At 35.7% G+C, this 16,318-nt stretch overlaps 4 protein-coding genes and 1 long non-coding RNA gene across 9 annotated transcripts in view; 1 reads left to right on the forward strand and 4 right to left on the reverse strand.

Annotated features, from left to right (window-relative positions):
• The window catches only part of LOC149661597 (uncharacterized), a 355,782-nt gene extending 348,337 nt beyond the window's left edge, over positions 1–7,445 (reverse strand). The window contains exon 1 of one of the 2 annotated variants that reach the window (XR_016368956.1): positions 7,371–7,444. This is a non-coding gene — a long non-coding RNA (uncharacterized LOC149661597). Of the gene's footprint in view, positions 1–7,370 lie in introns of both variants that reach the window. The other variant, XR_016368955.1, reaches the window with a different exon arrangement.
• A 15-nt stretch (positions 7,446–7,460) lies between these two features.
• Positions 7,461–8,735, reverse strand: LOC149661609 (ERI1 exoribonuclease 2-like). Of its 2 annotated transcripts, none has more exons than XM_089843184.1 (5): positions 8,594–8,735; positions 8,377–8,531; positions 7,933–8,312; positions 7,774–7,821; positions 7,461–7,696 (listed from the first exon to the last, which is right to left on the reverse strand). In XM_089843184.1, the coding sequence occupies exons 1-5, from the start codon at positions 8,620–8,622 to the stop codon at positions 7,679–7,681; spliced, it is 630 nt and encodes a 209-aa protein (XP_089699310.1). In that variant the 5' UTR covers positions 8,623–8,735; the 3' UTR covers positions 7,461–7,678. The 2 variants fall into 2 exon arrangements, with proteins under 2 accessions (XP_089699310.1, XP_089699309.1); XM_089843183.1 differs by having other exon boundaries at positions 7,774–7,855.
• On the reverse strand, positions 8,626–9,871 carry LOC149661610 (histone-arginine methyltransferase METTL23). Of its 2 annotated transcripts, XM_089843188.1 has the most exons (5): positions 9,726–9,871; positions 9,491–9,646; positions 9,240–9,413; positions 8,838–9,166; positions 8,626–8,779 (listed from the first exon to the last, which is right to left on the reverse strand). In XM_089843188.1, the coding sequence occupies exons 2-5, from the start codon at positions 9,509–9,511 to the stop codon at positions 8,626–8,628; spliced, it is 678 nt and encodes a 225-aa protein (XP_089699314.1). In that variant the 5' UTR covers positions 9,512–9,646; positions 9,726–9,871. The 2 variants fall into 2 exon arrangements, with proteins under 2 accessions (XP_089699314.1, XP_089699313.1); XM_089843187.1 differs by having other exon boundaries at positions 9,491–9,871.
• A 136-nt stretch (positions 9,872–10,007) lies between these two features.
• Cox10 (Cytochrome c oxidase assembly factor 10) lies at positions 10,008–12,625 on the forward strand. Its single transcript, XM_089843161.1, has 6 exons — positions 10,008–10,320; positions 10,377–10,604; positions 10,684–10,876; positions 10,940–11,135; positions 11,197–11,429; positions 12,059–12,625. Exons 1-6 carry the CDS (start codon positions 10,237–10,239, stop codon positions 12,469–12,471), a joined length of 1,347 nt encoding a protein of 448 aa, XP_089699287.1. The 5' UTR covers positions 10,008–10,236; the 3' UTR covers positions 12,472–12,625.
• Pect (phosphoethanolamine cytidylyltransferase) lies at positions 12,594–15,613 on the reverse strand. 2 transcript variants are annotated; one of them, XM_089843167.1, is made up of 13 exons: positions 15,423–15,613; positions 15,096–15,270; positions 14,949–15,024; positions 14,539–14,605; positions 14,367–14,414; positions 14,207–14,291; positions 14,034–14,126; positions 13,903–13,948; positions 13,748–13,824; positions 13,605–13,682; positions 13,448–13,513; positions 13,232–13,386; positions 12,594–13,132 (listed from the first exon to the last, which is right to left on the reverse strand). In XM_089843167.1, exons 1-13 carry the CDS (start codon positions 15,473–15,475, stop codon positions 13,018–13,020), a joined length of 1,134 nt encoding a protein of 377 aa, XP_089699293.1. In that variant the 5' UTR covers positions 15,476–15,613; the 3' UTR covers positions 12,594–13,017. The 2 variants fall into 2 exon arrangements, with proteins under 2 accessions (XP_089699293.1, XP_089699294.1); XM_089843168.1 differs by lacking the exon at positions 14,539–14,605 and adding an exon at positions 14,742–14,808.
• Positions 15,614–16,318: the final 705 nt, after the last annotated feature.

Below are 16,318 nucleotides of genomic sequence, written 5' to 3' on the forward strand. Positions count from 1 at the left end.
TATTCCTATGGAGGGCTTGTTTGTTTACGTTTTGCTTAACTACTTGGCCCCTGTTTGTCGTAGCCCTAAGTTTATAGTATGGTTGGATGGGGGACAAATTGGACTATAACATACTCAAAGGACATCCCCGTATCTCTTCTAGAACCAGAGTTACGAACCTCCAAAGTTGGGTCTAATGCTATTCCTATGGAGGGGTTTGTTTGTTCACGTTTTCCTTTATTTCTAGGCCCTGTTTTTTCGCTCACAAATGATAACATATCTGTAGTGTAGTGGTTATCACATCCGCCTCTATCCCGGAAGGCCACAGGTTCGAATACTGGAAGTTTTTTTTTTATTTTTATTTGCTTGGGATATGTAGATACCTTTATAATTATCCGAACATTTGTGTCAAGGTCTCATTATTTACATCCCCGTATCTCTGGTAGAACTTAGTTACGAGCCTGCAAGGTATAGTCCAATGCATTTCCTATGGAGGGGTTTGTTTGTTTACGTTTTGCTTATTTACTTGGCCCCTGTTTGTCGTAGCCCAAAGTTTTTAGTATGGCTAGATGGGGGACAAATTAAACTATAACATACTCAAAGGACATCCCCGTATCTCTAGTAGAAACAGAGTTACGAGCCTGCAAAGTTTATTTTCAAAAATCAAAAGTAACCTTTTAACAATAAGTGAGACAAAAAAATAAGTTGACGACGATATTAAGGTAGCCTCAAGTTTAAAGTATCCTTGTATGGGGAGCAAAGAGTACTATAACATATCCAAAGGAGATCCCCGTATCTCTAATAGAACGAGAGTTATGAGCCTACAAAGTTCAGTGTTAAAATCATAAGTAACATAATAACAATAAGCGAGACGATGCCATACGTTGACGAACATTTTTCTTAATATCTCGGCCCCTATTTGTCGGAGCCCTATGTTCTTAGTATGGTTGGATGGGGGACAAATTGCACTAAAACATACTCAAAGGACATCTCCCTAAGTCTAATAGAACCTGAGTTAAAAGCCTCTAAATTTGGGTGTGACGCTATTTCTATGGCATGTTTTTGAACTTTTCGCTTAATTTCTCGGCCCCGGCTTGACGCAACCCCAAACCTTTTGTATAGTAGGATGGGGGACAAATCGGACTATAGCATACTCAAAGGGCATCCCCCTATGTCTAGTAGAACCAAAGTTACGAGCCTCTAAAGTTGGGTGTGACGCTATTTCTATGGCATGTTTTTGAACATTTCCCTTAATTCCTTGGCCCCTGTTTGTCGTAGCCCTAAGTTTATAGTATGGTTGGATGGGGGACAAATTGAACTATAACATACTCAAAGGACATCCCCGTATCTCTACTAGAACCAGAGTTACGAGCCTCCAAAGTTGGGTCTAATGCTATTCCTATGGAGGGGTTGTTTGTTTACGTTTTGCTTAATTACTTGGCCCCTGTTTGTCGTAGCCCTATGTTTAAAGTATGGTTGGATGGGGGACAAATTGGACTATAACATAATCAAAGGACATCCCCGTATATATACAAGGACCAGAGTTACGAGCCTCCAAAGTTGGGTCTAATGCTATTCCTATGGAAAAGTTGTTTGTTTACGTTTTGCTTAATTACTTGGCCCCTGTTTGTCGTAGCCCTAAGTTTATAGTATGGTTGGATGGGGGACAGATTGGACTATAACATACTCAAAGGACATCCCCGTATCTGTACTAGAACCAGAGTTACGAGCCTCCAAAGTTGGGTCTAATGCTATTCCTATGGAAGGGTTGTTTGTTTACGTTTTGCTTAATTACTTGGCCCCTGTTTATCGTAGCCCTATGTTTAAAGTACGGTTGGATGGGGGACAAATTGGACTATAACATACTCAAAGGACATCCCCGTATCTCTTCTAGAACCAGAGTTACGAACCTCCAAAGTTGGGTCTAATGCTATTCCTATGGAGGGGTTTGTTTGTTCACGTTTTCCTTTATTTCTTGGCCCTATTTTTTCGCTCACAAATGATAACATATCTGTAGTGTAGTGGTTATCACATCCGCCTCTATCCCGGAAAGCCACAGGTTCGAATCCGGGAAGTTTCTTTTTTATTTTTATTTGCTTGGGATATGTAGATACCTTTATAATTATCCGACCATTTGTGTCAAGGTCTCATTATTTACATCCCCGTATCTCTGGTAGAACTTAGTTACGAGACTGCAAGGTATAGTCCAATGCATTTCCTAAGGAGGGGTTTGTTTGTTTACGTTTTGCTTAAGTACTCGGCCCCTGTTTGTCGTAGCCCAAAGTTTTTAGTATGGCTAGATGGGGGACAAATTAAACTATAACATACTCAAAGGACATCCCCGTATCTCTAGTAGAAACAGAGTTACAAGCCTGCAAAGTTTATTTTCAAAAATCAAAAGTAACCTTTTAACAATAAGTGAGACAAAAAAATAAGTTGACGACGATATTAAGGTAGCCTCAAGTTTAAAGTATCCTTGTATGGGGAGCAAAGAGTACTATAACATATCCAAAGGAGATCCCCGTATCTCTAATAGAACGAGAGTTATGAGCCTACAAAGTTCAGTGTTAAAATCATAAGTAACATAATAACAATAAGCGAGACGATGCCATACGTTGACGAACATTTTTCTTAATATCTCGGCCCCTATTTGTCTTAGCCCTATGTTCTTAGTATGGTTGATTGGGGGACAAATTGGACTATAACATAATCAAAGGACATCCCCGTATATATACTAGGACCAGAGTTACGAGCCTCCAAATTTGGGTCTAATGCTATTCCTATGGAAAAGTTGTTTGTTTACGTTTTGCTTAATTACTTGGCCCCTGTTTGTCGTAGCCCTAAGTTTATAGTATGGTTGGATGGGGGACAAATTGGACTATAACATACTCAAAGGACATCCCCGTATCTCTAATAGAACCAGAGTTACGAACCTACAAAGTTGGGTCTAATGCTATTCCTATGGAGGGGTTTGTTTGTTCATGTTTTCCGTTATTTCTAGGCCCTGTTTTTTCGCTCACAAATGATAACATATCTGTAGTGTAGTGGTTATCACATCCGCCTCTATGCCGGAAGGCCACAGGTTCGAATCCGGGAAGTTTTTTTTTTTATTTTTATTTGCTTGGGATATGAGGATACCTTTATAATTATCCGACCACTTGTGTCAAGGTCTCATTATTTACATCCCCGTATCTCTGGTAGAACTTAGTTACGAGACTGCAAGGTATAGTCCAATGCATTTCCTATGGAGGGGTTTGTTTGTATACGTTTTGCTTAAGTACTCGGCCCCTGTTTGTCGTAGCCCAAAGTTTTTAGTATGGTTAAATGGGGGACAAATTGGACTATAACATACTCAAAGGACATCCCCGTATCTCTAGTAGAAACAGAGTTACGAGCCTGCAAAATATAGTCTAATGCATTTCCTATGGAGGGGTTTGTTTCTTTACGTTTTGCTTAAGTACTCGGCCCCTGTTTATCGTAGCCCAAAGTATTTAGTATGGTTAGATGGGGAACAAATTGGACTATAACATACTCAAAGGACATCCCCGTATCTCTAGTAGACACAGAGTTACGAGCCTGCAAAGTATAGTCTAATGCATTTCCTATGGAGGGGTTAGTTTGTTCACGTTTTGCTCAATTACTTGGCCCTGTTTTTTCGGTCAGTGATAATAACATATCTGTAGAGTAGTGGTTATCACATCCGCATCACTCCCGGAAGGCCACAGGTTCGAGACCGCGAAGATTTTTTTTTTTTTTTTTGCTTGGGATATGTAAATACATTTATAATTATCCGAACATTTGTGTCAAGGTCACATTATTTACATCCCCGTATCTCTGGTAGAACCAGAGTTACGAGCCTCCAAAATTTAGTCCAATGCATTACCTATGGAGGGGTTTGTTTCTTTACGTTTTGCTTAAGTACTCGGCCCCTGTTGTTCGTAGCCCAAGGTTTTAAGTATGGTTAGATGGGGAACAAATTGGACTATAACATACTCAAAGGACATCCTCGTATCTCTACTAGAACCAGAGTTACGAGCCTCCAAATTTGGGTCTAATGCCATTCCTACAGAGAGGTTGTTTGTTTACGTTTTGCTTAATTACTTGGCCCCTGTTTGTCGTAGCCCTAGGTTTACAGTATGGTTGGATGGGGGACAAATTGGACTATAACATACTCAAAGGACATCCCCGTATATATACTAGAACCAGAGTTACGAGCCTCCAAAGTTGGGTCTAATGCTATTCCTATGGAGGGCTTGTTTGTTTACGTTTTGCTTAACTACTTGGCCCCTGTTTGTCGTAGCCCTAAGTTTATAGTATGGTTGGATGGGGGACAAATTGGACTATAACATACTCAAAGGACATCCCCGTATCTCTTCTAGAACCAGAGTTACGAACCTCCAAAGTTGGGTCTAATGCTATTCCTATGGAGGGGTTTGTTTGTTCCTTGTTTTCCTTTATTTCTAGGCCCTGTTTTTTCGCTCACAAATGATAACATATCTGTAGTGTAGTGGTTATCACATCCGCCTCTATCCCGGAAGGCCACAGGTTCGAATACGGGAAGTTTTTTTTTTATTTTTATTTGCTTGGGATATGTAGATACCTTTATAATTATCCGAACATTTGTGTCAAGGTCTCATTATTTACATCCCCGTATCTCTGGTAGAACTTAGTTACGAGCCTGCAAGGTATAGTCCAATGCATTTCCTATGGAGGGGTTTGTTTGTTTACGTTTTGCTTAATTACTTGGCCCCTGTTTGTCGTAGCCCAAAGTTTTTAGTATGGCTAGATGGGGGACAAATTAAACTAAAACATACTCAAAGGACATCCCCGTATCTCTAGTAGAAACAGAGTTACGAGCCTGCAAAGTTTATTTTCAAAAATCAAAAGTAACCTTTTAACAATAAGTGAGACAAAAAAATAAGTTGACGACGATATTAAGGTAGCCTCAAGTTTAAAGTATCCTTGTATGGGGAGCAAAGAGTACTATAACATATCCAAAGGAGATCCCCGTATCTCTAATAGAACGAGAGTTATGAGCCTACAAAGTTCAGTGTTAAAATCATAAGTAACATAATAACAATAAGCGAGACGATGCCATACGTTGACGAACATTTTTCTTAATATCTCGGCCCCTATTTGTCGGAGCCCTATGTTCTTAGTATGGTTGGATGGGGGACAAATTGCACTAAAACATACTCAAAGGACATCTCCCTAAGTCTAATAGAACCTGAGTTAAAAGCCTCTAAATTTGGGTGTGACGCTATTTCTATGGCATGTTTTTGAACTTTTCGCTTAATTTCTCGGCCCCGGCTTGACGCAACCCCAAACCTTTTGTATAGTAGGATGGGGGACAAATCGGACTATAGCATACTCAAAGGGCATCCCCCTATGTCTAGTAGAACCAAAGTTACGAGCCTCTAAAGTTGGGTGTGACGCTATTTCTATGGCATGTTTTTGAACATTTCCCTTAATTCCTTGGCCCCTGTTTGTCGTAGCCCTAAGTTTATAGTATGGTTGGATGGGGGACAAATTGGACTATAACATACTCAAAGGACATCCCCGTATCTCTACTAGAACCAGATTAACGAGCCTCCAAATTTGGCTCTAATGCTATTCCTATGGAGGGGTTGTTTGTTTACGTTTTGCTTAATTACTTGGCCCCTGTTTGTCGTAGCCCTAAGTTTAAAGTATGGTTGGATGGGGGACAAATTGGACTATAACATACTCAAAGGACATCCCCGTATCTCTACTAGAACCAGAGTTACGAGCCTCCAAATTTGGGTCTAATGCCATTCCTATGGAGAGGTTGTTTGTTTACGTTTTGCTTAATTACTTGGCCCGTTTGTCGTAGCCCTAAGTTTACAGTATGGTTGGATGGGGGACAAATTGGACTATAACATAATCAAAGGACATCCCCGTATATATACTAGGACCAGAGTTACGAGCCTCCAAAGTTGGGTCTAATGCTATTCCTATGGAGGTGTTGTTTGTTTACGTTTTGCTTAATTACTAGGCCCCTGTTTGTCGTAGCCCAAAGTTTTTAGTATGGTTAAATGGGGGACAAATTGGACTATAACATACTCAAAGGATATCCCCGTATCTCTAGTAGAAACAGAGTTACGAGCCTGCAAAATATAGTCTAAAGCTTTTCCTATGGCGGGGTTTGTTTGAATACGTTTTCCTTAATTACTCGGCCCTGTTTTCTCGGTCACTAACAATAGTTAATCTGTAGTGTAGTGGTTAACACATCCGCCCCACACTCGGAAGGCCACAGGTTCGAAACCTTCAAGTTTTTTTTTCTTTTTTTTTTGCTTGGGATATCTAAAGTTCTTATAATTATCCGAACATTTGTGTCAAGGTGACATTATTTACATTCCCGTATCTCTGGTAGAACCAGAGTTATGAGCCTCCAGAATTTAGTGTAATGCTATTCCGATGGACGGGGTTGTTTGTTTAAGTTTTGCTTAATTAGCCTAAGTTGTTAGTATGGTAAGATGGGGTACAAATTGGACAATAACATACTCAAATGACTACAGCGCAGGCGTCAAAAAGTGACATGGTCAAATGGAAGGCAAAGTTTTACCCCCGTGTGTTTCCCTCTTAGTTACATCGAAATGGTGTATTATAATAATCATACTGTAAAGTTGAAATTTCTGACGTACAAAACTATCTCATTGTTCTGAACTCCGTGCTACGAGGGTTTACAAATGAATTAAAATATACAGAGCAATATACCGGAATAATTATATAATTCGCCCCCCCCCCTATACCAATATAAGTCCAATTTCCAAAGATGCTGGGAAACGGGATAAATTACACGTGATCAATAACAACTCTGGGAATGGAGGATATTCCCCTTTAAAACCGACACTACACTAGGCTAAAATCTACTCTAGCCGCAAGGGCCTTGTTAAGCCTTTTACTTACTTTGTGTGTTCAAAGTTAAACAAAAGGAGTGAAATTTCCTCTTGGAAACTCAGCAGAGGGATTTCGAGCTATTGAATAAGCTCTGTTTACTTCAAAACTTTCATATTTTACTTGCAAATTGATTTAGTCTAACTTGCCAAGGCTTAGATAGGCCTATATATATATATTTTATAGGTTACGGAACGGAACTTAGGCATAAAAGGGTTTTATCCTTTGTTACCGTGAAATATTTGTTTGTTTTGGAAATTTGAATAATATTAAAACTACCACGAGTGTTAGAATTTGTATTTGCTCTCCTTTTTCAATCGATAATTTATAAAACTACCGCGCCTTTAGATTTCAAATTTAAACTAACAACATTTGAACTTTGACATTTCTGTTAAGTGCTGACATCTAGTGACAAATTTAAACCCTTACCTTTTTTACTTAAGTGCTGACACCTAGTGACAAATTTAAACCCTTACCTTTTTTCTTCAGTGCTGACATCTAGATAACGATCCGGTTCCGCGTGCCATCTATTGTTTTAAGTCCTGTATCAGGGAAAAAAAAAAGACTCCCACAGTTAAATTTTATTACAAATATGAAATTTAATTACATCATTAAAATAAATTAAAACATTTTTGTCTTATTTCTACCAATAATCACCTCCAAAATGATTTAACAGGGGCAAATTTGTTTTTAACAGAATAAAAGGGCTTTGCATCATCCAGGCTTTTAGTCACTTCCAAAAAACAACCGTCTTGGACCATTTTATAAGTTAATCGAGCTGTATTTAAACTATCAACCAAACCTAAATTAAAAATAAAGAACTTAAAACAAATCTTAACTTGTTCTAATGCTTTAAATAAATAAATTAATTAAATATACCAGAATGCTCTTGGCCTTGAAAAGGCAACCCCAAATCTTCCATAGCACCTTTAAGACCATTTGTTTGATGATTATAAAATTTCTACACAATTATTTATAGTTTAGTGACAAAAACTTAAATTTAACTTCAGTAAATTAATTAATTTCATTATTAATTACTTTGTAAGTTAGACGAAGATCAATCCAAGAGTTAAATATTTTTGGTTTTGTTATATTTTTTCTACGACACTCATGATTTAAACAAACTGTTAAATCCCAATCAGACCAAGTAACTATTGTGCACAAAAGTGTTTGGGAATCTTCTTTTTGTCGCTTATGAAATTCTAATTTATATTTTTCTTCTAAATTCGCCACCCAATTTCGAAATAATACTAGGCTTGTACCCAATGGAACTCCTTTTTCAAGCATAGCTTGAGTTATTCCTGTAAATTTTTCACAAAATGCACTTAGACGGGGCTGTTCAACAGGGAATACGTATTGTTGGAACTGGTCCTCAATTTCTCCAGTTTTTAAATTGAGTAATACAGCTGGAAATTCAACTATAGAAAAGATAAAGACGGGTTTAAATTTAAATAAAAATATGCCTTAATAAATAATACTAACTAATTTCGGGACTGGGAGCTTTTCTGCCACGATCTTCCCAACAAGTTGACTCAAAATCAATAACAAGGATGTAGTCGAACTTTTGCTTTACAGGGTTGGTGGCACTATTATTAATTGGTTTTATTGGAGCTATAATTTTCATGGCACCAAGTTGTCTGAAGTTTGAAAAAAAATACGTCAATTTTGAAAGTTTTAATTGTAATTGAGTTTAATTTACTTTGCTAATGTTTTTGTTGACTGTGCCATCCCCTACTTTTGAGATATTTCAAACAATTTAATTGTATGACGTCCAGGAAGTTCTGATCCCGCTAAATTTGTATCGTCAGCTTTAAAACTTTCTAAAGGAATATCAGTAGCTTTTAAGTTCCACTTTTCTAATAATTTAGCGATAGACCAATCAGAACTGTAAGGATTGTCTTTAGTTCATGTATAATCATGTTGATTTTGCTTTCTTAATGTACCTGCGTTGTTGGTAAGTCGTAAAGAATTTACAGCTTGGATTTTTATCAAAAATAAATGCTAAGCTAGCTATTATATCTTCAAAGTCTTTGGGATCATAAAAGCAATCGGATCCCAAAATTATATCAACAGGATCAAGAGATAAAAGAGAAGGGTTGATGATGCCCCATGATAGTCCAATAGATTTAAGCTTATTCAATGATATGCCATTTAATTCAAAGTTGCTTTTGGACAATTTTAAGCATTCAGGGTAAAATTCTCCATCAGATAAAGTGACTTTAGCCCCACAGTGATAAGCAACAATGCTAGGTAAAGCTGTACCAGCTCCAATCTACAGAATGTAAGGTGTGTAAAGCTATCTTCTCTGCCACATTGTGGAGCCTGTTATAGTGGATTATAATTACCTCTAACACACTTTTACCCTTAATTAAGCTTTTATTGTGCCAAATAAACTGAGCTAATACTGGAGAACTTGGCCACACATAAAGACCATAACTTGGATCCAATACCTCACTTATCTTAACTTCTAAATTATGTTCAGTGGCTTCATTTGTGGTATCATCCAAAAAGATGAAAGTCTGTAAAGTAATAAAACAATTATATTCTTTACCATTATTGGATTCCAAATTAACACATTTTTAAATATCTTATTTACCCGTATATTATTTAAAGACATAAAAATATTAGATTCGGTAATGGAAGCCAAGGCCCAGGAAAATAAATTTGAAATTTTCTGTCATGCAAGCCAAGGCTTAAGTATTTAAAACTTTTGAAGATATACACTATATAACGTGTCGAGATAACTGATTATCTTAATTTCATTACCATATACAAATATACAAATATATTAAAATAACGCTAAAAAGTGTTATAAACATGAATTAACAGACTTGAAAATATAAATTTTCAGAGAAACCACCCGTTTACAAGGCTTTCCTTTTTGGCGCCGGCATTAAAATTATTTCATACAAATTATGCCGTTGGTTGCTAGCAATCTGTTACCATGGAGCAATATTCAAGGAGACATATATACATTTTAGGCAATTTTAAGGGAGCTTTAGTTTTAACTACCCTAAAACTACTCCATGGAAAATGACATTAGTTGCGTTTAAGCATGGATGAAGGACAATTTATACAAGGAGTTGAATTTGGAAGGATCGCCTATTTTATAATTCATCTGTAGTCTGCTACAGCGGAAATTGAAAATAGATAATCCCTAAGGGTTCTTTAATCTTTATATTTATACTATTTATAAATTAACTAAAGTACTTCACATTATGTGATTAAAATATGATAATTGTTTTCTCTATAATTTTATTAAATGACAAAATAACATTAAAATTCCATACTTTAATGAAAAGTTGACTTTCTAGTCCATCCAGGCCAAGGCCTAAGGAAAGCATGGCTTATTTTGTCCCCTTAGCAAGGTCAATTAAATGTAGAGGAAATAATACGAAATGTTTGAAACTAGCATTCTTACATAGGGTACGTAATTAAATAATAATTTAAGAAAAATATAATTGAATAAATATTACTTCTAGTTCAATGCTGTGTCTACTCCATCACAACAAAGATTTCTTTCATCTAAAGCGGAACAAGTGGCAAAAGCCATACCAGAATGTCAGACACCAGATTTGAAGGAAATTGATAGTGTCCCAAAATTATCACCACCCATATTAATCGAGAATTTGGACTCCATCAGCGCACCTGTGATTCATATTTCAAAAACTAAAGAAATCCTAGATTTATCTTCTTTAAAAGATGCGGATGTAATTACCAGTAGCCAGTATTAATTATGTTAAAAATTTAAAATTAATAATCTGACATTCAAGTTTTTTTCTTTCAAAGGTTTATCCTGAAATCATTAAACTTCTCAACAAAGATGTTGAGAGCAAATCAGTTTTACAAGAGGCTAATTTAAAAGAACCCATAAAAATAATTGACGCAGTAGCTCCTCAAAACAAGACTTTTAGTCCTCAAGCTTACAAACTAAAAGATTTACCTAAATACTACATGAAACTTTCTAAAATAAGATTAACCGGTAAATGAAAGAGATTAAGAAACAACTAGTTAAATCATGCTGAACATGTTTCTTATCTCATAGGTCTAGTTGTTTTAACTACTTTAGCTGGTTATGGAATGGCACCAGCAACAACTGATCCTTATTTATTAGCAATGACTATAGTTGGCACAGGACTAACATCTTGTGCTGCCAATACAATCAATCAGTTTTTAGAAGTACCCTATGACTCTCAGATGTCAAGAACTAGAAACAGGGTTTTAGTTTTGGGGATGTTGAGGTGATTACAACACCCGAACTTTAAAAGAATTTATGATTATAAAAAATTAATTTTCTTTCAGTTCACTCCATGCCTCAACATTTGCTCTAATTTGCGCCACATCTGGTGTTACTCTATTAACATTTGGTGTAAATGGTTTAGTTGGTCTATTGGGAGCCCTTAATTTAGTATTGTACACAAGTGTCTACACTCCCATGAAAAGAATGAGCATAGCTAACACTTGGGTTGGCTCTGTAGTTGGTGCCATACCTCCTGTGATGGGTTGGGTTGCCTGTACTGGCACCCTCGATATGGGTAAAGCCCTATAATTCCTTTTAAAGGAAAAGATCCTGGTTCTACACAAATTATACCTTAAAAGAATGGCCCTTTTCTAAATATAAAAGGATAAATTAAATATTTAAAAAAGTATATGATCTCTTATTAGAAAATAATTAGCATTTAATTAGTCTTAAAAACAATCAAGGACCACGGCGCCATCCACCATGTTTAGAGGCGTCTGCTAGCCAGTACCCGTCTGGCAGGGCTGGAAATAAGCACAATTGTCTTATGGAAATTTAAAATGTCCCATAATTTTTTAAAAACTAAGGGGTAACTGGACATTTTGACCATCAACTTGTTCCCATGCTTAGATAGCTTGACTATGAAGATGCCACACTCCAGACCGGACACTTTGTCCCATAAGAAATTTTTCTTATTTCCTGCCCTGCCTTTGGGTTCTGGCTAGCAGACGCCTCTAAACATGGTGGCGCCATAGTCCTCGTTTTTAAGACTAATTAAATGCTAATTATTTTGTAATAAGAGATATTTTCCTTTCTATTTTTAGAAAAAAAAGGCCATTTTTTTTGTTTAAGGTATAATGTTATGTTGCCTGTTTCTTTAAAAGACTTAAAACTAAGCAACTCTTTCATTTTATAATTCAACAGGTGCCTTGTTATTGGCGGGAGTTTTATATTCTTGGCAATTTCCTCATTTTAATGCTCTATCTTGGAATCTTAGACCAGATTACTCTAGAGCGGGTTACAGAATGATGTCAGTTACCCATCCTGAACTTTGTCGGAAAACTGCTTTAAGACACAGCATAGCCATAATGGCAATGTGTACCGTGGCGCCTTTATTTAATTTAACCGATTGGACTTTTGCAATAGATTCTGCGCCATTAAACGCGTACCTAATTTATTGTAGTTGGCGTTTTTACCAAGATGCAAATGCTGCCAGCTCCAGGAAACTTTTCCGTCTTAGTCTAGTCCATTTACCTATTTTGCTCATGTTAATGTTCATTAGTAAAAAACGGGAAACTAAAGAGGGTGGTGCTTCTACAGTAGTTGAAAGTGTATAGTGATTGTTAAATTAATTAATTTATGAAGGTTATGTAATTAATGTACATAGTAAAGTGAAAAAATGCTTGCAATAATGGCGTCCCTAAATACCCCCTCCCCCAACCATCTTAATAGGATTGAATTTTAGAAAAATAAAAGAATTTTGAATTTTAATTTGCAGTTACTTTTAAATTACATCATCTAGAGTATAATTTTAAAGGAAACTTAAATTTTATTTATTCAATTTTAATTTATTTTCATATAAAATGGACTAGGAAAACAAGATATATATATTTATTCAACGTAACAATAAAATTAAAGTTCAATATTTAAAAATTTGGGATCTTATCTTCAAAGTGAGTGTTTCACGTATAAATTTATGGCTTTGACTAATTGGCTCAGCTGTGCGTGATAATTAAAAATTATAACCAAAAACATGATTGATAATATTAAGGACTAATTAAATTAACCTACAGGATGTTAAGCAGTAGGATTAAATGGGGTATTGATTGATTTATTATTATTACTATTATAAACCCCCGGTTTTTTTATACTACTTGATGAATTTAAACCATTTCAAGTCCTTCACTTTGATTTTCATTTTCCTTTTGCTTCATCAAAGCCTTGTAAACTTCAATCTCTTTCTTCTCTTTAGTTTTATTTCTATTTTGAAACTCCAATCTAAAGTAGATAGAAAAGAAATTCCTTTTATTCGTTTTTAATACTTTTTAATTTTACAAAAAATATTTTGGGTGAGGTTTTATTTGAAAGGCTGCTTGCCTATTCTTGATTATTCTTTCAACAATGTCCTGAGTTGTCAAGCTATTCCCACTGTCTAATGATTTAAATTTTCCTTGAGATTTTGGGATTGCGTAAGGATCCCCGCCTTCTAAGTCTGACATTATTGGTGTTTTTCCATGACAGACCAGACTTATCTAAAAGAAAATGTAGCTGTGAATAAATACAACCTAAAGTCTAGATTATAAATATATTTACTTTGAAATGTTCCATTTGGTCTTCAGTTACAGAATATGGAGCACCAATGACAACTTCATTGACATACTGATGACATGTTATAAAGATTGTAAGTTAGCTTAAGAATCAAGCTGATAATGATAAGTACTAATTACTAAAATAAGAATTGAATTATAACCTTGCATGCCAATACACTCAAGACACGTTCGTGTAAATTCATAATAGGGTAGTTACTCCCTTTGTATCTATTGACAACCTGAAATTATCAACAGTCCATAATTATTCGGTAATTTATTACTTTAATTGGTAATTAAGTCATACTGGGTCTGTATGCAATCCAACAATTAAGAAATCCCCTTCAGCTTTAGCTTTTTCCAAAAATTCCAAATGACCCACATCTACATGAATTTTGTTAAGGCTAATAAACTCATTAATTAATAATTTAACATCATTAAGATTATTAACTTTAAGGATACGAAATAGGTCAAAGGCTCCAGCAACATAGATAATTCTATCTGTTGGCTAATTTTTTTAGGAGAAGGGAATATTAATATTATAATTAGTGAGATATTCTCTAAACTTAATCTAATGAACTGTTTTTTAAAACCTTTGGTTCTTTTCCCTCGGCAAATTGAATAATCTTTTGAGTTGTGGGTAGAAATTGGGATATTCCAGTCCATGGACTATGAGTTGTTGAATCCTAAATTCCGCCAATATTTATTTTATTTAAGATTCCTCAAGATGAAAACTTATATTTAATTTAATTTAAACTAAACTAACTTTGCTAATAACTCCAGCTTGATCTACATCAATACCATATTCTTTTTCACCTAAATGATGGTGTTGCTTTGTTAAAAGCAGCATTCTAAAATTTAATTAAATTTAATTAAATAATGAATACCCATTTTAAAAATATAAGGGGAAACTTTTAGTTAACTACCTCCCAACTAAATCCGTAGTTGAAACACCAGCGGTTCTTTTACATTCCCTAATATAACAGGGCAGTTATAATTGATAATTAAATATAATTTAGGCAGATTTGACACATGACATGACATGACATAAGCTCAAAAAAGAGCACTTAGTTTGACATGGCAATCAGTCAAACTTACTTATAACGCCCTGCTTTTTTAACATATCGATAAGTGTCTTGACCTTTGGCATCCAAAGTAATGTCATCTGGTTTTTACCAAAAGAAGACACAAAAACAGTAGCAAAAAACAAGGGACAATTAAAGCATCTTTTGTGGTGTTAATTAACTTTTCCGCTTAGACAAACTGAACTCCACAGATATAACTCTTAAATTTTATCTTACTGATATCTGCCCGCGTTTTTCACCAAATGGTATGTGTCTGTGCCATCTACACTAGTGGTGATATCATCTATGTTTTAAATGAAATACCATTTATAGCCAGGCCATAATTAGTAAGTAAAATGTTCATTGTCAAGTGTGGATTACAGTTTTAAAAGGTTTTGGTCTTAATGAAGACCCTAGAACTACTTTAATTTAATCTACTCTTACCTCCATGCACGCAAAAATCACAATCATATTTATCGAGGGTATCAATAGTGGTGATATAAGGGGCATTTTCAACAACCTAAGTGACAAAAATCTAAATTTAAGTGGGCAAACAAATTTATTTTGATAACTGTGTTTCTGTTTTATAACCTCATCAACCCATTTGATCCCTCTGACCATTTTATATCGCTCTTGTTCAGTGTAAACAGGAGGACCTTTATGCCTGGCTACTTCGGCATCATTATGGACACCAACTATCAAATAATCTCCCATAGCTTTCGCCTGTCTCAACTGGTTAGCGTGACCAAAATGAACCATATCATAACTGTAATATCGAAAAATAGCTTACAATTATGATTATTCATCGAAATTAATTAATATTTTCGATTATTTTTACGTAATACGGGAAAGACAACCCCCTGCCCCTGCATTCTATTTCCACCTAAGCCTTGGTTATTGTCATAAAATTATAATTACCATCCATCGCACCAAACTCGAACTTGTCTTCGGTTCTTTTCATTATTCTCCATATTTATTTTTATAATATGGGCGATAAAACTTAACGGAGGTAATTAAGGAGATAAAATTAAAGAGTTTCAACTTTCAAGGTCTTAAAATTTAAAGTACCAGTACCACCTGCAAAACTGACTCACGCGGGCCCAGGGATGCCAGATTGAAAACCTTCAACCCGCCAAAATCAAATTGGAAACAAGCCCAAATAACCGCCAATCTATATTTCGAAAAGAAGCCCAAAAACTGCCTAAGATCTAAACAATCCAGCCCAAAAACAAGCCAAAAATTTACCGTGAAAATTTGGAATTTGTTTTTCTTTTAGAAATTTCAATGCATATTACATACTGACACCGTTTTTAAAACGCAAAACAAAATGAAACCACTTTATTTAACCATAAATTGACGAATTATAGTCTACACAAATGGTTTGACAGTACCATTTTTCAGTTTTTTGGCCATTTTAATGATCTTCGCCTATAGGGACTTGGCAATTCGGGCTTAACTCCGCCCCTAGCGCCATTATGGTATGTTTTTTAACAGAATGAAAGCTACATAAGCCCCTCCTCCTGGTATGTTTTTTAGCACTAGTCGAAGGTAGCCTGACGTTGCATGACGTAGTACTGCCAAGTCCCTATTTTCGGTATTTTAAGTACAGAAAGCCAAAGAAAAGCCCCGACACGCCCAATTTGCAGCCAACAGCCAACCCTTTTATTTCCAGCCAATATTTTGGAGAAGAAGGCCAATTGGCGGCTTTACAGCCCAATATGGAAACCCTGCGCGGCGGGCCGCGGCTCACTCCCTCACGCTTTTTCATTTTCTATAAAATAAAAAAGAATGCGCGCTCCGTTCACTCGTTCAGT

The sequence above is a fragment of the Phalangium opilio genome, unplaced genomic scaffold (assembly GCF_054372755.1).
Source record: "Phalangium opilio isolate 3A_F unplaced genomic scaffold, DU_Popi_V2 ptg000070l_1, whole genome shotgun sequence".
NCBI classification, from domain to species: domain Eukaryota; kingdom Metazoa; phylum Arthropoda; class Arachnida; order Opiliones; family Phalangiidae; genus Phalangium; species Phalangium opilio.

Excerpts from the sequence above, each read along its gene's own strand:
- LOC149661609 (XM_089843183.1), bottom strand. The coding sequence starts at position 8,622 with ATGGCACAGTCAACAAAAACATTAGCAAA. Across the intron at positions 8,313-8,376 it reads AGCTCCCAGTCCCGAAATTA|TTGAATTTCCAGCTGTATTA; the intron begins GTTAGTATTATT and ends TCTTTTCTATAG. Across the intron at positions 7,856-7,932 it reads ATCTTCGTCTAACTTACAAA|AAATTTTATAATCATCAAAC; the intron begins GTAATTAATAAT and ends ATAATTGTGTAG.
- LOC149661610 (XM_089843188.1), bottom strand. The coding sequence starts at position 9,511 with ATGTCTTTAAATAATATACGG. Across the intron at positions 9,167-9,239 it reads AGGGTAAAAGTGTGTTAGAG|ATTGGAGCTGGTACAGCTTT; the intron begins GTAATTATAATC and ends TACATTCTGTAG. Across the intron at positions 8,780-8,837 it reads ACGACTTACCAACAACGCAG|TTCTGATTGGTCTATCGCTA; the intron begins GTACATTAAGAA and ends CAATCCTTACAG.
- Cox10 (XM_089843161.1), top strand. The coding sequence starts at position 10,237 with ATGGCTTATTTTGTCCCCTTAGCAAGGTCAATTAAATGTAGAGGAAAT. Across the intron at positions 10,877-10,939 it reads TTCTAAAATAAGATTAACCG|GTCTAGTTGTTTTAACTACT; the intron begins GTAAATGAAAGA and ends CTTATCTCATAG. Across the intron at positions 11,136-11,196 it reads TTAGTTTTGGGGATGTTGAG|TTCACTCCATGCCTCAACAT; the intron begins GTGATTACAACA and ends ATTTTCTTTCAG.
- Pect (XM_089843167.1), bottom strand. The coding sequence starts at position 15,475 with ATGGAGAATAATGAAAAGAACCGAAGACAAGTTCGAGTTTGGTGCGAT. Across the intron at positions 15,025-15,095 it reads GGATCAAATGGGTTGATGAG|GTTGTTGAAAATGCCCCTTA; the intron begins GTTATAAAACAG and ends TTTGTCACTTAG. Across the intron at positions 13,683-13,747 it reads TTGGATTGCATACAGACCCA|GTTGTCAATAGATACAAAGG; the intron begins GTATGACTTAAT and ends TGATAATTTCAG.